This window comes from Drosophila busckii, chromosome 3L (assembly GCF_011750605.1).
Source record: "Drosophila busckii strain San Diego stock center, stock number 13000-0081.31 chromosome 3L, ASM1175060v1, whole genome shotgun sequence".
NCBI classification, from domain to species: domain Eukaryota; kingdom Metazoa; phylum Arthropoda; class Insecta; order Diptera; family Drosophilidae; genus Drosophila; species Drosophila busckii.
The window spans coordinates 3,642,694-3,665,573 of record NC_046606.1 but is presented as its reverse complement, the minus strand read 5'-3'; the positions used below and the strand labels follow the sequence as shown (position 1 = coordinate 3,665,573).

Here is a 22,880-nt window from a genome sequence, read left to right as displayed (position 1 = left end):
TCTAGTGTTACACGACTTTTTATTTATGGAATATTGGGATGAATGGTATGAAAAAAACCATTTATTCCACAATTTTCAAAATCAAGCATGAAGAAAATGTAACAAAAAGGTTCTAGTTTTACATTCTAGGAGTTATTAACGTTATTATTAAATTTATTTGTAGTATTTACAAAAGTCGGGCCATTGATTAGGTATCTTCCTAGCCACTGGGACTGAAGTCTATATGAAAACCAGTTCCATCAAAGTTGGGTGACTTCTTGGCCACAATCTTTATGTGATGCGCATTTATACGGACGACTTGAAACTCGTGTTGGCCGCAGAAGGAATTTCTCAACTTTTCGCTATTGTCAGGCTCGACTTCGTAAAACTTGACATAGTCCAGTGGACAATTAACGTCAGAGCCCATGTTAAATTCTAAAAATAGTTACAAGCGTTTAAAATGCTGTCACGCTTTAGCTTTATTCAAGACCCACCACTCAAAGCAAACTGAAAGTTGTTGCCAGCTGGTGAAATTAGATGCCAAATGCATTCCGAATAATTACGATTGTTGTAGTTCGGGTTCATCAGGCGACCTTCAAGCGTGTTTATATTGCCGCCACAGCCATGGCGCAGTTGACGAGGTGTTGCATAATAGAAAAGCCGCAACATATGCGCTCCTCGACCCAAAAGGCGCAGAGCATTCGTCTTGGCATATACGTCTATATCCATTTGAAATTGTGGCTCCGATCTTATGCTGCGAATGGTGCTGTTTGTCATTAGATCCGTCAGCTGTAATTGTAGTCAAGCTAATTTATAGTTGCTGTAGACGTTTAAGTGAAGCTTACACTTACATTGAAAGTAATATTGTTTTCAGCTGCATTAAAGCTCAAATAGTAAATGTGCAGAGTTAGGAAATAGTCTTGCGGTACAAGCAGGTCCTGATAACAGTAGCCTAGGTCCTTGATGTTGTAGTCAATCAAGCCGCTCAGAGCGTTATGGGTGCGATTGCAAGCTAAAAATATAAATTACTATCAGACTATCAGATCGAGCTTGCGACTTACTTGTCTTTTGCCTAATGATTATATCAAAGTCAAAGCTTGACTCCTGGTCCTGAGTGTGGAACGTCAAATCGAAATCATTGCTTAAATAGAGAACAGTGCTGTTCGAGCGACCACAGAAATATTTGGCGCTTTCCTGCAGAGTAGATAAGCATCAGCAACAAGGACATGTAATGTGTTTGAATTAAAACTTACGAAAGGCACACTGAGCTGCAAATAATCAATGCACTTGCCCGTTACTTGTGAAACAGACTGCAATTGAAGCGAGACCAGCTGCAGCTCCAGCTGTTGGTCTGACTTAATATGCCAGGTACAGTGAACACTACCGTAGCTGCTGGATATATTGCCTGAGTGCAGTGACAGCTTAACAGTCTATAGAAGCAAACGATTAGTAAAGACTCTGAAGTCATTTTTGAATGGTACTCACATCATTGAGGCGCAAATCATAGTCAAGCTGGCCACACACTGTGGGCGCCAGTTCGATAACAATCTCAAATTCAATGTCGCTGGACAGCGGCAGAGTCAGTTCACTGGTCAGCTTGATTAGCACATCAGAACCAGTGCTAAAGAATCTGCTGCCATTGCCAACCACGCCGTAGTATCTGCCCAAGCTGGCGCTGTTGCTGTCAAAGCCATCGATAAGCTCCAGAGCGCTGCACGTGCGACAGAGCCGCTGGTTGAGACTCAAAGTCTTGAGCCAGACGGACAAACGTTGTCCAGGCGTGCCGCTGGCGCGGAAATAGCAAAGCAGCTGCTCACTGCTGCTTCCGTTGACGCCGCGACGAGAAAAGTGACGCGTTAGGCTCATGCGCTCGTTGCCCTCGCCCAGCACCAGGCGTTCATTGCAATTGGGCGTGAACTTGACGCTGGCCAAGAAGCCCAGTCCGTCCCCATAGCTGGGCAGATTGGCGTGTATCAGCGCCTGATTGTTATCCACCATGACAATGGTGTCCGTGAGATTGCGACACAAGCGCGCCACACGCTGTGGCACGCTCTCCACGAAGCCCTTGTAGACGCTTAGGTGCGCAAAGTCGCAGTGCATGCTCTCGACCAGTTGGAAGCGCTTGAAGCTCAGATAGATGGCATGCTGGGGCGGCGCCTGTACCCGCCATATGCAGTTTATTGCGTCTCCTGACATCGAGTGCGGCGGCTGTAGAGAAAACGGCGCGCTGTAGTTGCCGCCACACCCAAGCAGCTGGTAATCCAGCTGGGCTATCTGCGGTCTTTTCAGAAATACCACACGCAGCTTCAGACTGTGATAGCCGTGCAGTCGAAAGGGCGCGCAGTGGCGTACAGGCTGCTGCAGCTCTCCGCCGTGCTGCTCAAAGTATGCCAAGGTGCAGGGAATGTCGTTATCAATGCTCACCAGCAGCTGTTGCTGTGAGGGAGTGTAAAACTCCAGGCTGCAGTTGTTAGTATCTCTGTGGAATCTATGGATTCTGAACTCATGTTGCAGTTCGGCCTTAGCCTCTAGTCGAATATCACAGATGGGCTCCACTACAAACTTGAATCCGTCAGCGGTTACATTGGCATTGGTGCGAAAAACGACGCGCATTTTTAGGGCTTGCACCAGCAGCGGCGCAGGCAGTTCGCGTCCACAGTAGGTGGCCAGTGGCTGCCAGACGCCAACACTTTGTAGCTGCAGCACCTCCAGCTGATCGTTGCTGCAGTTTGGCGACATCTCAATGAAGAATCTGTCGAGGAACTTCAGGCGCATGGTAGTCTGTGCATTGCTGCGGAACTCCCACGACAGCTCCATGTTATCTCTATAGCTACGCGCATCCACCAGCACCGGCGGCGTTGGCGCATCCCGCACCACAACAATGCTGCCCAGTCCGGCGAGAGCTTGCGCGCGAGTGAACTGCAGCTGGAACTGACTGCCGCTTGCCTTGTAGTCCGTCGCATGATAGAGCAGCCGGTACTGTGAGCTCTGCAGCCGCGTCAGATTGAGTGGCAAATTGTCGCGGCAGAGGCGCCATAGCTCATGCTCGGAGTTAACGCTGCGCAGGCTGAGATATTCACGCTCGCAGCTGTCGCTGAAGCTGGCGTTGCCCTCCAGCAGATAGTCGCTGCTTCTGCGCAACAACCAGAGGCACTCCAACTCGCCAGAGTCCTCGCGCAGCTGCGCCAACTCAATCTTACTGCCCTCCGCCAGTTCCAGTTGCCCACCACATGCATGCCGCTCGTATGTGGCACGAAAATGTGGCGTGCTGCCATTATCCGATTGCTCACGCATCAGCGTAATGCTGCCCACTGTGCTCACTACAGCGAGGCTGCCGTCGCTGGACATCTTCAGGCGTCTGCTCCACTGGTCGTCTGTAAATTTCGCATAGCTAGCTATCGTTGGCTGCTGCTCATACGCCACCAGTTTGAAGCGCAGCGTCTCGCCCGGCTGCACACTGAAGCGAATTGTGCAGTAATGTTGGCTGAGCGGCAACAGTTCCTGATTGGTCAGCGTGCCCGAGCTGTGTGCGCCAATATCTGGCGGACAGAGCGATGGCTCCCGGGAGCTGAAGCGCGCGCGTAATCCAATCCTTAGATTGTTCCCAATCCGCACCAGCATAAAGTTATCCGTGGACATGAAGGTGCCGCTGCCATTGTAACTGGACAGCGCTATTTCATTAATTATGGACGTCTTTTCCACATTGTTGTAGAGCACTAAGCCCCGATTCATCATTCTGTGGAGTAATGCAAAATATTTCAATTAGTTAAGCTGGAAAGGGTGGTTGAGAAACTTGAGATATACCACGGCTTGATACAAAACCCACCTTCGAACCCAGTATGAAGACCCAAAGCGAAGTCGCGGGCTGATGCTACATTAAAAAAAAATTGATTGAGTTTCCAAAGATGGCATTCAAAGATTATACTCACGGCATGGGCATCGTGCCACGAAAGTCTGCCGCATTGAGCAGCTCCAGGCGCACACGCTGACCCTTGGGCACTGTTATTTTCCACTCACAGGTACGTCGCAATAGAGGTAACCCGGACCCTGCTTCCGACTCCAGTATGCCGGATACGGCATTTATATCGCGATAACACACCGATCCGACAGTTGAGTACTGCAGCATGAAACCGCGATATTTATTATTCGCCTGCTTTGTGATGAAGCGCAGCATAAGTTCTTTGGTGTCAAAGTTCAAGGTGTGGGGCATGCTCTCATTGCCATAGAGTGTTATGAGCAGCATGCCCAGATTGCTCAAGTCCAAGATTTCAATACGATCCAACGACTCGGGATTGGCTTGCGAGTTGTCAAAGGGCAGATGCAGATCGCTAAAGTTGAGCTTGATGTTTCTATCGCCGGCTTGCCTGATAATATACTCGCATGTGGCTGCCTTGGGATAGCCGCCTAGGGCAGGATAATGTTCGGACTTGATGGTGCCCTGGCGATCGGTGAAGAGCCCGCCACAGCGACTCAGCGAAACATTCAGCTTGAAGCCTGCATGAGGCTCGGCGAGCTCGGTTTGGTAATGCACCAGCAGCAGGTTGGAGGAGCTGCGCACGGTGGAGGGCCGGCGGCAGGTCTTGAGGAGGCGACGCGATATCATAGTGGAGCCATCAAATAGCTCCACATACTCGTCATCACAGTGGGCAGTGCTCATTGCAAAGTCATCCACAAAACTGGCGAGGATTGTCTCGCCAGCCGGCGCCATCACCAGCCACGTGCAGTCGGAGTGTGGATGCGGATAATACGGATAACCAGGCGTGCTTATGTTGTAGCTGCTGGCCACATCCGTTAGACGCACCTCCATGTCACAAGTGCGGTACTCGCGATACGTAAGATTCCAGAATGCATCCAGCGTATCTAGCCCCAAGCCATTGACAGTGTACCGGATGAAGGCATGTGGTCCGCTGGTTCGATAGCTTCTGGTGGCGAAGCCCACTTGATTGCAGAACTTGCCATTCTCCATCAGTGGCGACTGCCCATCGATGCCATCATGGATAATACCATAGACATGACAATTGCTGACGGCAGCTGGGCCATTGTATTCGATTTGTATATCAATAACACGTCCCGGACGCACCTCGATGTGATATTCGCAGCTGCCGCCGCTGTTAGTGAGCCTGGCCCACATAAACGGCTTGCCCACAATGGTGCCCACTGCACCTGTCATGTTGGCTCCGCAGCGGCTATGGGCAAAGGCTTTGAAACCAGTGCCATTTACTGATGAATCCGTCTCCATTCGCAACTGCAAATAGGGCGTGCCGTTTATTTTACGCTTGGACTCTTCTGTGGGCAGTTGACAAATATCCGATTGCTGCAGCTGCCAGTTGACCAGATTTGTGGAGCTGAAGACACTTAAGTGATCCGCCATGCAGGATATCATCTGCTCCAGATTCACATCCTCCAGTTCCACATAAACGTGCCGCGTTGGATCCTCCGCCTTCAAGGTCCACTCACAGCGCAAATTGTTGCTATAGCCATGCGGATAGCCTGGAGATTTAATCTCTACCACTTGGTTCGCACGCACAATCAGCGTCTGGTTGCATTCACTGCTCTGCGCATTCAACGAGCCAGACTCGTCGATGGTGTGCCAGTGGAGCAGGAAGTGATAGAACTCCTCGTTTCGTGTCTTCAGGTAGAGCACGTTGCTGCTCGATATGAACTGCCAAGGCGATGCTTCTATGCGTATGCGCTGTGCTGTATCATCGAAGCCATCGTACAGCTGAAAGCATAGCCAATTTTAATGCCAAGTATGATTTGCAAGAACTATAACTAATTACAAATTACTGCTGCACAAATAACATATTTTATAATTCTAATTTTTAGCTTATACTAGTTTTATTCCAAAGCTTACCAGCAAGCCCGAGTAGTACTCCTTGAGCTCTAGCACGACTCGCGTACCACGCGTCGAGAGAATACGCCAACTGTATGGTTCATCAGCGTTCTTTACGGCTAGCGTTGGTGGTGCCTCGATGATGCCACTTGTCTCGTTCGTAAATTCGTTTTCATGCACTAATGAACATAATAACGTTAGTCTAAGTAGCTTAAATTAAATTATATTATATATTACAATAGCTCCAGTGCAGCTTAAAGCCCTTGCCACTACTACCGGGCAGGCTACGGAACTTGATCCAGGCGCTGGACCTTGTGTACAAAGATTGTTCGGGCAGCTTATTGCCGCAGTAGAGTCCAAGCAGCGCGCCTTGCAGTCCGGCACGCACTTCTAGGAAATCTCCATTGCAGTGCTCCGATGGACTTATATCCAATAGCTGCAAGCTCATTTCAATACCGTTACCCGCTGGCGGCACTATTTGCCAAATACACTCGACATTCGACGGATAAGTGTCCGGGTAATTGGGAGAGCTTAGCAGGCCGCGCACCGAGCGTATCTCACCGCCACAGGAGTTTTCCAATGTGCTGTACTGCGCTGAGAAAGCGATACCTCTGGCTATCACAACTGCATTGTTGGTGGGAATCACCAGAGTAGTCGGATGATCCTCGCATATGCTAGAGTACGGAACCATATTAACTCCATTCGATATATGCAGTCCACTGCGTTGGCGGGCATTTGAGCACTCCAATTGGTAAATGTTTAGGATGATTTTACCGTTCTGCTTTCCCGTAAAATACCACCTACAGACCTCATCCAACCGCGCTCGCATATAGCCCTCATCTTCATACAGCGGACCGCCGCAGCTCTGCTGGTAACGCAAAGCGAATTTGCCATAGCTGCCCGCCTTCGCCTTAAAGTCAATTCGCAGATTTTGAGAAAAGTTTATCTGAGGTAATAGCTCTGCCCCACATCGTGCCAGATCAAGCCTACCAGATACTCCGTCCTTACGTATTAGCGTAAAATTCAAGCTAGCTTCCGAGCAGTTGGGAGAAGAAGTTAGGTTAAATGCCTCGGCTCTTATTCTATATGCATAGCCCGGAGATATCTAAAAGATAGTTTACTACTACTTTAAAGCTTTCAAGTAGTTTCCAACTTACATCAATAGTCCAAACGCACTCCACATCAGATGCGTAAGCATCATTATTGCCATCATGATAGTTGGGCGAAGTGATAATTCCGTTGCTGCCGATAATTCGTCCGCCACAAGTGGCCGGTACCTGCATATAGGTGGCTCTAAAGTACTTGCGTCCCGGATTGGCGTCGGTGCGGAAGCGAATATGCAGCTCGTTGGCAGGTGCTGTCAATATTTGTGTGGAGCTCTCCACATGACAGCTGCGGTATAGAATGGCGGAGGAGTTGCCGCCGCCAAGTACGGTAAGCATATTCTGATTGCAGTCACGTTGATTGGTCTCAATGTGCAGCTCGGGAATGACGAGACGCACCTGATAGCCCTCGGGCACAATGATATGCCAATCACAGTCTAGATTCAGGCCGAACGGAGCGCCTGGCGATGTAAAGTAACCGCCTGGTCCCAGCAGCTCTGAACCGCAGCCGATACGCTGATACTCCGCATGGAATCCCTGCTCTTGGAAAGTCGAATCGCTAGAAAAACGCAACAGTAGCCGGTTGCCCTTGCTGTCGATAGTCTGGTCCTTGGCAGTGCAAAGACGCGTCTCGCTTAGCAACTGCTCATCGCGATAGTCACTGAGTATGAGAGAGTCAAATTCACATTGATCTGTCAATGCAGAAAGTTCCATGCTCAGATGTGAGAAGGCCAAGCGCAGGTGACTGCCACCAGTGACGGCGCGTATATCCCACTCGCAGTTTGTGTTGGGTGGATAGTTCTCCGGAAAATTAGGCGTTTCAATGGCGCCGCTTAGCTGCTCCAGTCGCACTTTGCAATTGGCGGTATAGTTTAGCACAAAGCTAACGCCATCGGGCGACTCATTGTCCACATCATAGCGCACTAGCACGCAATTCCCGCTAGAGCGTAGCATCAGCTCACTGGGTCCTTCGCTGCTGCAGTTCAAGGGCAGGCGAGCACTGCCTGTGTTGGGGCCATCATATAGCGTGACTTGGCCATTGCACAAGTTGTCATCGTGAGCGTTCAGCTGCAGTTGAATGGTCGAGCCCTGAGCCACAGTGATCTGCCAGTCGCAGGATACAGCACCACGATTGGATCCCAGGTAGTGTGGTGAGTGTATAGCACCTACTGGAGAGTTGAGAATGCCACCGCAGCCAGTGGCCACAGTCTGCCAGTGCAAATAGAACCCAGCTAGTTCTGTATCCATATCCGAAAGGAAGCGCACGTGCAAAGCATTGCCAAAGGACGGTATACGTGATGGAATCTTTCGACCACAATAGCGACCAATTAGTGGAGAACTCTCGCCGTTGCCATTTCTATGCAACAGAATTTTAAGAAATTATTACAAATTTATTATTAGATTTAACATTACCTTATTTCCAAATAATCAGCAGTGCAGTCTGATTCCAAAGTAAAGTTATGCACCACCAGCTCAATTTGTTGTCCCAACGGTGCGTTTATTATCCATGTACAGTTCTCAGATGCGCCATAGCGTCTGGGCCAATTGGGTGATTTAATTACGCCATAGCGAGCTGAAGAGAATCCACCACAGCCTACATACAAATTATATATTAGTAATGTTCGGAATTTTTTGATTATTTACCTTTTGTATATGGCTCATACTTAATTGCTACATGCAAGATTCCCACTGAAGTCGAATATTGATTCAGCGTTATTGTCAACAGGCTTGAATCGCTCATACCAGTTACTTCGTTTTCGTTAGTATAACTATGCATGACAATTAGTATAAAAAGTTGCTCATATGCATCACAAAATTTTGTTACCTGTGGAGTAATATTCCCTCGCTACCCGTGCTATTGTCATAGACGTTAATCGTATTATTCGTCATTACGCTTAAAGCGACGATATTTATGGAGAATTCCTTAGGACCTGGCGCTTCAATGACCCACCGACACTCGCGTGACTGAGTTATAAGTCGGAATGATTGTTTTGGAGCAATCATTGTACCGCCACATTGGCTAGAGATGAATGTATACTCCATACGTAAGCCACGTGCTCTATTGCGATTCCTGGCGCCGTGAAAATCAACGCGTGCCAAATTATCGGTTGATACAAGCAACATGTTGGTCATATTTTTAAAAAATCGCCGCTTTTCGCTCACATTGCGAGAGAGATGAACCTATATGAATAAAAGGTAATAGTTTGAAAAATTAAAATTATGCTTTATACTCTTTGGCGAGTTTCTTATAATCAAAAAGTTCACTTACATCCAAATAGGTTGCCAGACTTTCATCATAGATACCATTTTGAGTCTGATCTGCAGCCGTGGTGTCCATAGATAGATCAGTTATGTTAATACGAACTTTGGTATTCGGTCGAGTAATAATGATAAAACTGCATGTGGTATTCTCCAAGTAGCCATTTGGATAGTTGGGAGTTGTTATAACGCCAGAAGGATATGTAAGATTAGCAATGCAAACTATAAGAGATTACAATATAATTCAAATTAATTTATTGGCTGCTTTCATTTCAACTTACGTCTCTTGTAGCTCAGCTCATATCTCAGGCCACTGCCGAAGCCTTCCAATTTGAACTCATAACGAATGAGTATAGAATTGCCAGTGGAGGTGATTGGCAGCAATTCGGTTTCCTCTGGCTGTCCGCAGAAGCGCTTCAGCAGCGGTTGCTCATCGCTGCTTCCATCAAATATCTCAAGCTTCTGCAGCGCGCAGGACTCGGACATTAGCTTGATGCGTTGGAAGCGCAACTCAACTTGCATACCAGCGGGCTGTTCAATGAGATATAAGCAGACGGGGCCATTTATGTTGCCACTGATGATGCCCTCAGCGTCAGTGAAGACGCCGCCACAGCCGGGATTGCCGGCTACCACTTGATAGTAAAGCTGAAACGCGCTATCTGCGCGCCCGGCATTCGTATGAAAGTCAATTGTCAGCCTGTTGGAGGAGCTATAGAGCGGCTCCGGCTGATCAGATATGCAGGTAGTGTACAATTTGCTATCCGCATCGAGCACGGTCAGCATGTCCGCAGCAGTGCAATTGCCTGACGTGCTGCCAAGCGTGATGTCATAAAAGTGCAGCTGAAGACGCGTGCTATAAGGCGACGACAGTCGCCAGCGGCAGTCAATGCTTTGTGCCGCCTTGCCGGGATAGCCGGGTGAGCGCAAGACCCCAAACTGCCGATCGCTTAGAGTCAACTCTGCGCCGCAGACCAACGGCTGCGAGGTCCAGCTTAGATTGAAGCCCTGCGCATGCGTGGCATTGTCGGACTGGAACCACAGGAAGAGCTGATCCTGCGTGGTCACGACGCTGCCATTGCCTAACGGCAGGCGGTGACCACAGAAGCGTCCAATCTGGCGCGCCATCAATGTGCTGCCATCGTGCAGCTGCAGAAAATCCGAGCTGCAATCTGGACTATCCTGCAAATCGAACAGGCCAAATGTGACATTCAGTACGTAACCTCGACGTGTTCGTATGACGAAGGCGCAACGTTCACTAGCCTCGTAGCCCGAGCTGGCGCTATTTGGCGGGTACTCTATGCTGCCCGTCTGATTGCGGAGCACGGCGCCGCAGTAGCTGCGCACCTGGGAGCAGGAGGTGCCGGTAAAGCCGGCAGGACAAATGCACTGGTATTGGTTGCCGAGTAGCAGGCGACAGGTACCACCGTTCTGGCAGGGATTCGGATGACAGGCGTCCGAGTCGCGGCAGAGTGGTCCAGTGTAGCCAGGCTGACAGATGCAGCTGGTGCCCAAGCCCACAACGGCACAAATGCCGTTATTTTCGCAGCGATGATTGTCGCAGGGCTGTGCATCATGATCTTCGGTGCAGCCAGACGGTCCATAGCCGTGACCATAGAAGCCAGCCGGACAGGTGCACACCACTGTGCCCGAGATGTACTCGCAGTTGGCTCGCGGGTCACAGATTTGTTCGCCATTGCAGGAGTTGGACTTGGCCTCAGTGCAGGTGCGTCCATTGCCCTGCCAACCCGGCGGACAGCGGCCGCAGCGGTAAGAGCCCTCCGTATTAATGCACGCCACAGTGGGTGCCGTGCTGCAACCGTGCGTCTGAATACGGCACTCATCAATGTCCTGGCAATGCTTGCCGTCACCTGGCAAAGACCTCGTGCATAAGTAGGGACAATGGAGAAGTTATTTTAACGCCGTAATTACCAGTATAGCCTGGCGGACAGGCCGCACAGTGAAAGCTGCCCGGTAAGTTGATGCATTCGCTGTGGCAAGGATCAATCTCAGGCGCACACTCGTTAAAGTCTCGCGTGCACGGACTTGCACTGGCGGCCGTCGCATTTACGTCCGCCCATGTCCAGCCCTGATCGCAGATACAAACATAGCCTGCAGCACTGCTGGCGGGCAGGCAGGTGCCGTGCGGGCCACACAATTCCGCGGACTGATTGGACAGACAGGTGTTCTGGCGCAGTCGACAATGGCTGCCGGTAAAACCATTCCGGCAATTGCAGCTGCATCATTGGTGAAAGTTATTGGCAATCCGCCAAAGATTAATGTGCCACTCACCGATAGCTGCCGGGCTCATTTATGCACTCTGCTCCATTCATGCAGTAGCCCAAGTCACTGATAGGCAGATCGAAGCATTCGTTAACATCAACCTCGCAAGTGGGTCCCTTCAAAATAATATAAACATGGCTTAAGCAAAGCTAGCTTTCAAAATATAGTACTAAAATAATATTCATTTACAGAACTAGTAAATTGTAGGATTCCTGCAATCGTCGTAGTACCGAAAAGACATTTTGCCTCAGCGCTTTTTATATTTTTTCCAATTGATTTTGGCTGGCGTCCATTTTCTTTGATTAATTTCACGATAACATTTTTTTCGATTCTTTTTATGACTGATCGCATTTATAGCTAAAGGCTATAGCTAGAAATGTAAGAAGCTCTTAAATATTTTTGCTATATCGTTTTAAGTTTAAAAACAAATTCCAACATCAAAAATAATTATTGTCAATACAGTTTTGTGCAAAAGATAACATAGTGAACGCCCCATAATTACATTTTTATGGAGATCTATGAGAGACGCCCACCCTTTGCATAACTCACTTGCCAGCTCGCGGTACAGAAGCATTGGAAGCCTCTGAAGGCATCGTAGCAGCTGCCACCATTCTTGCAAGGATTCGACTTGCAGTCATCCACTGATGCTTTGCTTTCTAAAATGTTCAGCGCCTCATTCAGAGTCTGAACGCGTTGAAGAGCCCGTCGTAGCTCACGTTGTGTGCGGCGAGTGCCATTGGACATAATGCTAAACCTTCGGGTCAAGCGCTGAAGATCGCGTCGAACGCCACGAAATTGTTCCTTGAGTGCATCCAGCGACAGCAGCGGCCGTCCGAGGAGAACGGAGAACGCTGCGCGAGCGAACGAATGCTGGCGGCGTTGCAATAATGAGACTAGATTGGTGTCATTCATCAGTAGCGTGGAAGCCTCGCCCATTAGGCGAAATGTTATATTCTGATCAGCGGCTGACTCAAAGTATAGAGTGCCATCATCCTTTGCATGTAGTAATGCTTGTGCCGCATCTTCAGCATCAACTATTGGCGGCAAATTCACTACAGAAACCAACAACAGACAACAAGTTGCAACAATGCTGTTTATCACACACATCCTTAAGATATTTGCATTTTTTGCGCACACAGTTTATAAATGGACACTTGATTTTGTTGTTAAACTATAATCCCGAACCGAAACGTTTATTTAAAATGTACAAACTAAAAGCTGCACCACTGTTTGCCTCCATTTATATAGGGATCTCCAGTGGGGGCGTTTCCAGAGCGGCTGGTAAGTACAAGCAGCTGATAAAATTATTTGAAACCGCTAAGCACGATTTATCTTTCAATGCTCGCAATATGTTATATCCAAAACGATATCTAGTCAGATTAAACAGCTTGTTTTGTTAAACATATTAGTGCCAAACATACATATGTATGCGCTTATACACATTAGCTAAAAAGTTGGGAAATTTTATATAAAAATAAAATATTCGGCTGGCGTTCAGTTATGTGTCTTGGCACATTTCACTTACAGTTGCTTTACTCAAACATTAGGAAAATAAAAAAGCATTAGTGCAACAATTTAACACTTACAGTTAGTTTTCTGTATTAGCTAAAATATTTGTCAAATATTTCCCATTATTAAAGAACGATAACACACCCCCAAAGACACGCATACTCACATTTATCAAAAAGATCTTTCGAATGTGTGTGTGTGTGTGTGAACTGTTTGGTAGAAATTCAACGCTCAGCTGTGCGGTTCTATGGTGTAATGGTTAGCACTCTGGACTTTGAATCCAGCGATCCGAGTTCAAATCTCGGTAGAACCTGTCAATACGAAATTTTATTTTATTTTATTAAATTTTTCATTTAAATAGTTATGTTTCCATTTATATTTTTATTAATAACAATAACATGTACATACGTAGTCATTATTTTTTTTTTGCTATAATTGTTGTTAGGGAGCAATTAATTATTACTGTTTGATTTTATTGTAAACACGTGCATTACGATTTGAATGCAAATCTTTCTTATCAGCTTAGTTTAATACTGAACTCAGCCATGTTTATCAATAGAGTTCAATATTAATATAAAATCGAACTGAACTAATTTGCTATGGCCTGTGGAAATATTTGTTTAATCTGTGCTAAACATAAAAACCAACTGACAGTGACCTTGAGTGTAATCTGCATTAATAATACTCTAGTGATTTGGATATATCAGTGCGGTAGGCGTTAGAATTGTTATTTAAATTGCTTAATCATGTATTCGAATTGATTAATTAATTTAAAATTAAATCAAAAGGAAGTGCGTTATATTAATTATAGCTTTTAGAATCCAAATTTTCACTGAATAATGTATTTATACACAATAATTTTTTCAAGTGCATTTTTTGAAAAAATTAGATTTAAGTGCCGGCAACAGCAGCAGCCATGACAACGAAAATGAAAGTAAATTAAATCAATTTAGCAACAAATGAATGTTGTACGCACGCTCACAATTCCATACATATGCTTATGTACATAGCTATATGCACTATGTATTTATAAATCGGGAAAACAACAAATGGTCGCCAACAAACTAGTTGTTGTTATGATTTGTTATAATTTTTCAGGGGCTGGTTGGATCGGCTGTTAGCGCGTGTGGCGTTCGCAGTTCCAAGCAAGACGTTGAGTGAGCGGCAACTTGTGTGCTTGTCGTTTTTCTATAAATTGAGCATACGCCATATTAAGTATACGCCACATAATGTCAGTTTTTTCAAAGATATTGTCGCGCAGCGGTGGGTTTTGAGTAATTGACATTATGCAAGAGCAATTTATTTAAAACTTTTACTTGCAACAGCTGTGGATCAAGTGCGTCAGTACAGCGCCGCAGCACAGTCCCAGCTGCGCGAAGTGCTCGGCAACCAGTTGAGCGGCATCAAGGAGGCGGGCACCTTTAAGGCGGAGCGCATCATAACATCCTCGCAGAGCACGCAAATAACGGTGCAGGGCAGCGATAAGAAAATACTCAACTTTTGTGCCAACAACTATTTAGGACTGGCAGTAAGTTAATTAAAAAGTAATTTACTTTACACTTGCTTAACTTTTTTTTTTTGTGAATCAGAACAATCCGGAGATAGTGAAGTACAGTCAGCAGCTATTGTCGGAATATGGTGCTGGACTCAGCTCAGTGCGATTCATCTGCGGCACGCAGGACATTCATAAGAAATTGGAACAAAAGATAGCACAGTTCCATGGACGCGAGGATACCATACTCTATGCATCCTGTTTTGATGCCAATGCGGGTATTTTTGAAGCCATACTAACGCCCGAGGATGCGGTGTTCTCGGACGAACTGAACCACGCGTCCATTATTGATGGCATACGCCTCTGCAAGGCCAAGAAGCAACGTTATAAGCATCGCAACTTGGCTGATCTGGAGCAGCAGCTGCGTTCTACGGACGCACGCCTCAAACTGATTGCCACCGATGGTGTGTTCTCCATGGACGGCAATATAGCGCCGCTGGCACGCATTGTCGAGCTGGCCAAGAAGTACAACGCGCTGGTCTTTGTGGATGAATGCCATGCGACGGGCTTCTTTGGCGCCACGGGTCGCGGCACGGAGGAGTATGACAATGTTATGGGCGAGGTGGATATTATCAACTCTACGCTGGGCAAGGCTTTGGGTGGTGCCTCAGGTGGTTACACAACCGGTCCCGCCGAGCTCATCTCCTTCCTGCGCCAGAAATCGCGGCCATATCTATTCTCCAATACGCTGCCACCCGCTGTAGTCGGCGTGGGCCTAAAGGTCATGGATATGCTGCTCAGCTCCAGTGAACTAACCCAACGCGTGCAGAGCAATACACAGCGATTCCGCGAGGCTATGACCAAGGCTGGCTTCACCATTGCCGGCGAAAATCATCCCATCTGTCCCGTCATGCTGGGCGATGCGCGCTTAGCCTCAACCTTTGCCGATGAAATGCTGAGTGAGCTCCAAGTGACTTACATTTGTTTAATTCATTTATATATATGTTTGATTCTAGCTCGTGGCATTTATGTAATTGGCTTCAGTTACCCGGTGGTGCCAGAGGGCAAAGCACGCATACGAGTTCAGATCTCCGCTGCTCATACGGAGGCTGAAATTGATCATGCCATTGCTGCTTTCATTGAGGTCGGACGCTCTCTCAAGGTTATCAAGTAATGTGTGACAAGAGTTCCAAGAAGTGTTCAAGTATTGTGGCCTGCTGCATTTATTAACTATAAATCGAATTGTTGACATTTATAAAAGTAATTGGTGAATTGAAATGCAAGGAATATTCGTTTTGAGTTGCTTTATTTTGATTTATATGTTCAACTGAACTGCTTGTACTAAAAATAATAATAATAATAATGAACAATTAAAAAGCGTCTAACTTAAGCTTAAATTGCACAAGAATTAACTGACTGACATTAAACTGGAAAAATTAAGTAAAGAGAATTAAAGCAAACAATAACAAATAAGACTGTAGGTAGCTTAACTAAATAACAAAATGCATAAATACTTTTTAAAAAAGCGCTTAGTGTGTGTAGATTGGGCTAAGGAGTCTGCGAACTGTGCTTAACTTAAGATGCTAGTTTAAAATATAGATTCGACTGTGATTCCTGTCTTAGATTTTACATGTGCATGTGACATGTGACTGTGACTATGAGAGCTTTGGTTAGTGTATGTGTGTTAGTGTGTGTGTGTGTGTGTGTGTGTGTAGTTGTAGTGGACTACTTGTTAACCAGTCCACGGGCCTTGGGATACGCGGAAGCTGGCTTCTTGGGCTGCACACGACCTGTGGGTGGGCGGCGATTGGAGTCGAGGGCGGATCCAGGCTGGCCAATGCGACTGGACTTGACATTACGCACGCCGTTAACCGCAGCTGGAGCGGCTGGGGCATTGCCTGCAGCAGCTGTGCCGGAGCCAGCATTCGCATTGCCGTTGATAATGTTCTCCAGGCGATGACGCAGCGAATTTGTGTGGGAATCAACAATGTCGATGTCATCGCCAGTTTGCATAGCCTGAGCTAGCACAGCCTGCAATGAGGCGGATACCTTGGGCGTGCGGTACTCCTGCGTGGTGCGACAGGGCATTTCCAACTCGTAGCTGACAATGTTTTCGCTCTTGAAGCGCAGCGCGCTGGCCGAATGAGACTTGGCCTCCTGCAGCGCATGCTCGGATGTTGGCCGGCGACGCTGTGGATGCGAGACGGGTCGCTTGCTGCTAAATTTGCCATCGGCGTTGGGCAATGGGAGCGGTAGCGAGGCAAACTTCCATTCTTCCTGCTCCTCATCGTACTTGGCTTGCGTGTATAGACGTTGTTTCACCTCGATGGGCACAAAGTTGTCAATAATGAGCAGCTGGCGCTTTAGCTCCTTGACTAGCTCATTCTGTGCCATCTCTAGCTCGCGCAGATCCTGATTGTGGTCGTGTTTGCAATCATTTAGCTCCTGCTGCAGCGCTAGATACTTGGCGTAGCATTTGGACAACTTGCGCTTCTTTAGCTCAACCTCTTGCTCCAAGGATACGTTGCGTTCGCGTATCTCCAGCGTCGTTTCCTCTTGTAGCTCCAGCTGTTGCTGTATTTCAATTTCACGCTTCTTGCGCTCTGCTATCTCCACCAACTTCTTCTCCAGCTCTATTTGCCGTTCACTGTAGGTATCCAATAGGTTCTTACCGCCACGCACCAGTTGACCCTCCAGTTCGGCTAGTTTGGCGGCTAGCTTGGCATTCTCGACGCGCTCACGCTCTAGCTGCTCATTGGATTTGGCCACTTCCGCCTCGTTCTCTTTATCGGATTCGGGCTCGGACTGCTCTATCTCGCTGTCGCCTCGCTCCTCTTCAGCCTGCTGTTGCTGTTCCTGCGTCAAACCAGCTGGCACAGGTTCACGTTTGGGTTTCTTAACACGCTTTTTAGCTGCTGCCGCCAGCTTTTCGCTGCGCTGTTGTTGTTGCGGAGCAATAAGACGTTTAAGTCGCTCGATCTCCTCCTGGTATTCCTTGAGCTTAGCGTCCTGTGGATCTTCGTTCTTAATCGGCTGGTTCTGTATGTTTTTAGCACGCTGCGCATATCGCAACGTTGTCAGCGTCTCATTGTAGTTGTAGTTGGAGGGGCCGATGTTTGCAATCATTATTGTCTTGGAGTTGCCGCCCAGTGAGTCCTGCAGCAGGCGTGTCAGCTTTGAGTCACGATACGGCACATGTGGCGACCTTTCCGCAAGCGCAGAGATAACATTACCGAGAGAGGACAATGCCAAGTTAATTTTGCTTGCTTCCTTCAGTCGTTCCGCTGAGGCACCTGTCTTCGACTGACGTTCACTGCCTGCTAAATCTATGAGATTTAGCTTTCCTACCTTGATGGTGTTTGTCTCAGTGTCGCACATCTCAATCTTGATCATGAATATGGCGTGCGAGCTACAAGTTAAATAGTAATAATAATGCTAATTTTCACATTTAATAAAGCGACAAACTTACCGCGAGCTGTGCTCGTTCATGTTGGTGAAGCCCACGGTGCGGTTTTTGTTGCCCACCTTCATAATGTTCATCATATCGTCGACGCTTTTGCAGTTGATAGCATGCAAGTTGGGCACATAGACACCAGAGCCGCGTTCACGTACCTCTAGATGCTTAGAGTTGGGCTTCAGTAGATCGCGCAGTTCTTCCATGTAGATCTCCAAGTAGGACACATCAACCAGAAACTGAAAGTTCTCCGTGCGATTGATGTGCAGCCAAATTTGCTCAAAGGTGCGGGGTATAATGCCCATCAATTTATCATTGCCCCGCGCTCCTTCCATTGTGAACGTTTTGCCCGTGCCTGTTTGGCCATAGGCGAATATGCAGCCATTAAAGCCCTCTAGCACAGAGCTTACCAGTGGAAATACGACTTCATGATAGATTGTAGTCTGGCATGCAGTCGCATCATAAGCCGCATCATAGGTGAATATCTTGCGTTGCTCTTTATTAGCGTCCACAAGGTTTTGCAACTCCACCACTCCGCGATTGGGATATACGTTAACCACTTCCGGAGAACCCTCTGAGATCTCGCGATTGCTTAGCGGCCTGCATCGCACCACCACCTGCACACACTCGTTGGGAGTTTGGCTATTGGCTGTACCAGGGCGTCTACTTTTCGCACTCATTGTGGCTACTGTTTTTTTTCTTTTCTCTTTTGGAGTTGGTGACTAAAACAGCCTTACCTTGCCCCTGCCCCCGCGCACAGTGCAGTAAAGTGTCTGGGTAGCTGTGACGACAATGAAAACAAATGTCCAATAAAATCAATAATCTTTCGGTGACGCAAAATAATTCTTCTATAAGAACTCTTATTGTCTGCTTATTATTTATACATATGACGCAATGTTTCTAATTAGATTTTCACTTAATTTGAAGGAAATACTTTAAAGCAATTACCTGAATTTTAAGCCAAATTGCTACTTCACCTTGAGTTCGTTTTTTTTGTTTCCAGTAATAACAGCCAAACAAGTGAGTGTCATCATACACAATTGTGGTGGTTGGTCGATTAATAGAAAGATATTAAAACAAGTTCCTTATGGGTAGCACACAGAACTAAAAAGGTACCGCCAATTGTGTTATATATTTAAAACTATCAAATATATATAATGTAAAAGACTATCGGGTATCAAAATCATAATGTAGTTTATTCAATTATTTCGCTTCGACGATTTAGAGCTGCTGGATTTGTGGCTTTTATCAGCACCGCGTTTTCGTTTGTTGAGAGGATTTCGTGGATCGTAGGCATCATACCAGTCGTCACCTTTTGTGGAAGCATCTTTGGCCAGTACAGGTACATCGTTATTAAAATTTAAGTTGTGAGCAAGCCAATCGTCGCTGGCGATTTCCTTTTCAAGTTCAGCTTCGTCCAAATTAGAGGGCTCCTCTTTAGTGGTCTCAGAACTAGATTTATTTTTGAAGTTACCAAGCTTTGATTTAAACTTAGATAATATGCTCAAGGTAAAGTCCTCCCTAAAAGAAAATTGATTATAACATTTCATATTCTGTAAGAATTTTATCACTTACCTATTTTGCCCTTTTAGTGTACTTTTGGACTTGGTAGTGTAGAGTTCCTTAGACTGTATAAAGTCGTGTATATATTGATTATCACTTGCTCCTTTAATATCAGTACTTTTTGAGTTTTTCTCAGCTTCTTTTTCTAGGAACTTATCCTTGGTCATCTTATCCGTTTGATACTGCCGCTTTAGACTCGCAATCTCTTCACGTATTTTTGATCTTCAATAAGTTAAGATTGAGTAAATTATTAGATAATAAGACAAATCTATCAACATACTTTTCTTTCAAATTCTTTTGATTTTGTTCCTGCTCTTGAGTCAGCAGAATGTCTTTTTCGTCGTCCTCTTCCGGGTCGCTTTTAACCACTTTATGTTTGATGGGTTTCTCTATTTTCTTGCTGGTTGCACTAGCGAGTTTGTTTTTAATATCGGTGGGATTAGTTGTTAGTTTTGGTGTAGGTTCATTACAATCATCAGAGAGTTGTTCCTCGCTTATTGCGCGTTCTAATTTGGGCACTTTGATTGCTTCCTTACTTAGTTTAGGATCATCTGCTACATCATGCAAAGACTTGGCTTTGCCAGCATTTTTTTTAACGAATATGGTTGTTTCTTCTTCGTCCCCCTCGGCCTCTTCGCCAAAGGAAAGTAATCCGAAATTTCTGGTTAGAAAAATAAAGCAATGAAAAAACGGAAGTAAAACTTAAATGTATACTTACTTGACTCCTTCCTTTTGTTTTTTGCTCTTTTTCGGCTTTGTATCTGCTTTTGTCAATGCACGAGGCACAATGTCATTAAACGGATTGCTAAGCACCTCCGCAGATATAATGCGATGTGAATACATTGGTCGCTCTTGATGATCGACAATGCCCTCCTCTAGCTTTAGCATGTTGTAAACCGTATCGCCTGTTACTTTGCCAAATAGCGTGTTCTTATTTTCCAACTCAGGCGTTGGCGCAAAGGTAAAGAAGAACTGCGATGCATTATCATCTTTTCCAGAATTTGCCATGCCCACCAAGCCGCGTCGTGAATAACGTAATCGTGAATGGAATTCATCTTTAAAAGGATGCCCGTAAATGGATTCCCCGCCAGTGCCATCGCCATTCGGATCTCCTCCTTGGACAATGAAGCCCTTGACCAGTCGGTGAAATGTTGTGCCATTGTAGTAGCCCTCCATGCAGAGCTGAATGAAGTTGCGACATGCTTTTGGGCACTCTCTGGTCCAAAGTTCAATGTCTATGTCGCCTACAGAAGTCTTAAGCAGCACTTTGCCCGAGGTTGGGGGCTCCTGAATGTAAATGTTACTCATTCTTAACCAATTTACAAATTGTTTACCTTTTACTGGTTGCCCACTGCGTCAACGATGCGCAAAGAAACGATAACTTTACTGTAATGCTAATCGAAAATCTATCGCTTAAATGTAAACAAATCATGGGTATATAAACAATGCTAAAGTGAACAATGAACGAATCTAATGAAATTGACTGTGTGCTAGACGAGCAGCTGTTGTCAAACATAAAAAGCAGTGAAAACGAGCTGGAGGAAGTACAGGACATGGAACTTAAGAGCACAGCACAAGCTGATGACGATCTACATGCTTATTCGGATCCACTGCAGGAAACAGCAGATGTCGTGTCAAACTTTCCCTGGCTGTTTAAGGATGAAGATATACTGCTTAGTGAGGAGCAACTATCGGAGGCGTTGCTTAGACCTGCTAAAATGCGCGGAAAACGAGGACGCCCTTCAAGCAATAGTGGCAGCTACACCTCTAGAAATGGAGTTAGCTGGAGTTTAGAACGTAATGCTCAGACTGCTGCAAATGAAGAGCTGTTACTGCCGACACAACAGGCCTGCGGCAAGGGACCAGCGCGTAACGCTAGCAATGCTATTGAGTGCTGGATACTGTTGTTTGACGATGAAATGATGCGTCTACTCTTGGGCCTGGTAAACGAACACCAGCGCCAGCACCGTAGCAAAAACCGGCCTGTAGATCTGACCGAGCTACGCGCCTGGTTAGGCTTAACCTATCTATGCGGTGTGTTTCGCAATGCCCAGTACAATGGTCCATTGGAGGAGCTCTGGACTTTAGAGCTCGGCAATGCCGTCTTTCGTGCTTCTATGACCCTGGTACGCTTTGAATTCATAACCCAGTGCCTGAGTAAGCTTCCGGAGAATAGTTGCAATGTGCAGCAGCGTCTGTGGCAGAAGCTGTTGATAAATTGCCGCTCCTATTATGGTGCTAGCGGTTGGCTATGTGTGGATGAGCTGCCCCCCAGTCAACATGAGGAGCACACGCATCTAACACTCTGTTGCGACGCCAAGACTATGTACATGACTAATGCGCTGGACAACAGTCGGGAAATACCACAAACCAAAAAATTAATGCATCTCATCTGCGATTATAAAACTACAGGACGGAATATTACGCTTGGCAAGAGCTTCGCCAGCTTAAGTATTTGTGAGCAGTTGCTGAACTGTCAGCTGAGCAGCATTTGTACACCTCAAGCAGCGGATTATCCGAAATATAGGTCTGGTACTGGCATGCTTCATTGTGGAGGCAAGCGTCTAATACAACAATCAGACTTTACACTGCTTTCCTGTGGTTTAAGTACAGTAGCGAACTCTCTACAGATTCAACAGCACACCAAACAAGTATGCGCACAGTTTTATGATCTCTGCTACAGATATAGCACAGACAAGGCTTTACCACAGAGTTTGTCTAGCCGGACGAGTGCTGGACAGTTCCTTGATCTTTTCTATTTTATGTTAAACGTAGCTTCGGTGAATGCGTGGATACTTTTACGGCTTTCAAGTAAAGGTGATGCTAACATGGAGCAACGAGACTTTCAGCGGCAGTTGGGACTTTTTCTTATGCAGCAGCTGCTACAACGACGCCTCCAGCGACGTTCCACAACGCTCGCAATACGTTTGCAAATATGTGAGATTTTAGGTTTGTCCAGTCAACGTCTGCTAAGCGAGGCTTCTAGCGCGGCAAGGCTTTCCCAAAATGTGGGCGCCACAAGCTTGAGCCATGTTGCATTGCCACATAACGTGGCTTTGGGTGGACGGCGACGTTGCAGGCCCTGCACTCTCACAAAGCGAGAATCAAAGGTTCGTTCCCGTTGCCAACAATGCTTGGAACATCGTTGTGTCAATCATCTCATTGCACGGTGCTTTGAGTGCACAGGAATATCGCAACTGGAGCTGCCGATCAATTCTATGAACTAGGTCCTACCGTGTAATAATTAAATAAATGAGTTAATTTAAATCATTTTTGTTTAAATCGTGTTTGTTTTTCAAATTCAAATAGAGCAGTGTATACACACTTTGTAAAAACAAAGTGTCGCAGTGTGTACACACCGAGTGTGAATTAATGCACTAAAAATACCAAGTTCCGTTACTAAGCAAC

The 22,880-nt window shown here is 46.4% G+C and overlaps 5 protein-coding genes and 1 non-coding gene across 6 annotated transcripts; 3 read left to right on the top strand and 3 right to left on the bottom strand.

The window, feature by feature from the left end:
* Positions 1–5: 5 nt before the first annotated feature.
* Positions 6–12,726, bottom strand: LOC108598087 (cubilin homolog). Its single transcript, XM_017984701.2, has 18 exons — positions 12,004–12,726; positions 11,464–11,570; positions 11,104–11,408; positions 9,456–11,042; positions 9,185–9,396; positions 8,766–9,096; positions 8,329–8,509; positions 6,970–8,272; positions 6,050–6,917; positions 5,834–5,991; positions 3,909–5,701; positions 3,806–3,850; positions 1,465–3,715; positions 1,233–1,409; positions 1,041–1,173; positions 831–991; positions 474–768; positions 6–414 (listed from the first exon to the last, which is right to left on the bottom strand). The coding sequence occupies exons 1-18, from the start codon at positions 12,559–12,561 to the stop codon at positions 200–202; spliced, it is 10,680 nt and encodes a 3,559-aa protein (XP_017840190.1). The 5' UTR covers positions 12,562–12,726; the 3' UTR covers positions 6–199.
* Positions 12,727–13,204: 478 nt separating this feature from the next.
* Positions 13,205–13,276, top strand: Trnaq-uug. Its single transcript has one exon. It is a non-coding gene; the product is annotated as a tRNA-Gln (tRNA).
* An 820-nt stretch (positions 13,277–14,096) lies between these two features.
* On the top strand, positions 14,097–15,742 carry LOC108600204 (2-amino-3-ketobutyrate coenzyme A ligase, mitochondrial). Its single transcript, XM_017987620.1, has 4 exons — positions 14,097–14,226; positions 14,289–14,491; positions 14,553–15,414; positions 15,472–15,742. The coding sequence occupies exons 1-4, from the start codon at positions 14,193–14,195 to the stop codon at positions 15,627–15,629; spliced, it is 1,257 nt and encodes a 418-aa protein (XP_017843109.1). The 5' UTR covers positions 14,097–14,192; the 3' UTR covers positions 15,630–15,742.
* An 87-nt stretch (positions 15,743–15,829) lies between these two features.
* On the bottom strand, positions 15,830–18,941 carry LOC108600203 (kinesin-like protein Klp68D). Its single transcript, XM_017987619.1, has 3 exons — positions 18,858–18,941; positions 17,925–18,690; positions 15,830–17,864 (listed from the first exon to the last, which is right to left on the bottom strand). The coding sequence occupies exons 2-3, from the start codon at positions 18,587–18,589 to the stop codon at positions 16,181–16,183; spliced, it is 2,349 nt and encodes a 782-aa protein (XP_017843108.1). The 5' UTR covers positions 18,590–18,690; positions 18,858–18,941; the 3' UTR covers positions 15,830–16,180.
* Positions 18,942–19,104: 163 nt separating this feature from the next.
* Positions 19,105–20,783, bottom strand: LOC108601148 (spliceosome-associated protein CWC27 homolog). Its single transcript, XM_017989077.1, has 4 exons — positions 20,191–20,783; positions 19,753–20,133; positions 19,485–19,694; positions 19,105–19,430 (listed from the first exon to the last, which is right to left on the bottom strand). Exons 1-4 carry the CDS (start codon positions 20,778–20,780, stop codon positions 19,109–19,111), a joined length of 1,503 nt encoding a protein of 500 aa, XP_017844566.1. The 5' UTR covers positions 20,781–20,783; the 3' UTR covers positions 19,105–19,108.
* Positions 20,784–20,917: 134 nt separating this feature from the next.
* On the top strand, positions 20,918–22,721 carry LOC108601147. Its single transcript, XM_017989076.1, has one exon. It carries the CDS (start codon positions 20,933–20,935, stop codon positions 22,697–22,699), a length of 1,767 nt encoding a protein of 588 aa, XP_017844565.1. The 5' UTR covers positions 20,918–20,932; the 3' UTR covers positions 22,700–22,721.
* The last annotated feature ends 159 nt before the right edge of the window (positions 22,722–22,880 follow it).

Bases quoted from the DNA above. Each gene is read 5' to 3' on its own strand.
- LOC108598087 (XM_017984701.2), bottom strand. From the start codon at position 12,561: ATGTGTGTGATAAACAGCATTGTTGCAACTTGTTGTCTGTTGTTGGTT. The intron at 11,409-11,463 runs GTGAGTGGCACA...CCAATGATGCAG, and splicing joins AATGAGCCCGGCAGCTATCG to CTGCAATTGCCGGAATGGTT. The intron at 8,273-8,328 runs GTAATGTTAAAT...TCTGTTGCATAG, and splicing joins GCTGATTATTTGGAAATAAG to AAATGGCAACGGCGAGAGTT.
- LOC108600203 (XM_017987619.1), bottom strand. From the start codon at position 18,589: ATGAGTGCGAAAAGTAGACGCCCTGGTACAGCCAATAGCCAAACTCCC. The intron at 17,865-17,924 runs GTAAGTTTGTCG...TTTAACTTGTAG, and splicing joins ATGAACGAGCACAGCTCGCG to CTCGCACGCCATATTCATGA.
- LOC108601147 (XM_017989076.1), top strand. From the start codon at position 20,933: ATGAACGAATCTAATGAAATTGACTGTGTGCTAGACGAGCAGCTGTTG.
- LOC108601148 (XM_017989077.1), bottom strand. From the start codon at position 20,780: ATGAGTAACATTTACATTCAGGAGCCCCCAACCTCGGGCAAAGTGCTG. The intron at 20,134-20,190 runs GTAAGTATACAT...TTTTCTAACCAG, and splicing joins AAACAAAAGGAAGGAGTCAA to AAATTTCGGATTACTTTCCT. The intron at 19,695-19,752 runs GTATGTTGATAG...AACTTATTGAAG, and splicing joins CAAAAGAATTTGAAAGAAAA to ATCAAAAATACGTGAAGAGA.
- LOC108600204 (XM_017987620.1), top strand. From the start codon at position 14,193: ATGTCAGTTTTTTCAAAGATATTGTCGCGCAGCG. The intron at 14,227-14,288 runs GTGGGTTTTGAG...TACTTGCAACAG, and splicing joins AAAGATATTGTCGCGCAGCG to CTGTGGATCAAGTGCGTCAG. The intron at 15,415-15,471 runs GTGAGCTCCAAG...GTTTGATTCTAG, and splicing joins CTTTGCCGATGAAATGCTGA to CTCGTGGCATTTATGTAATT.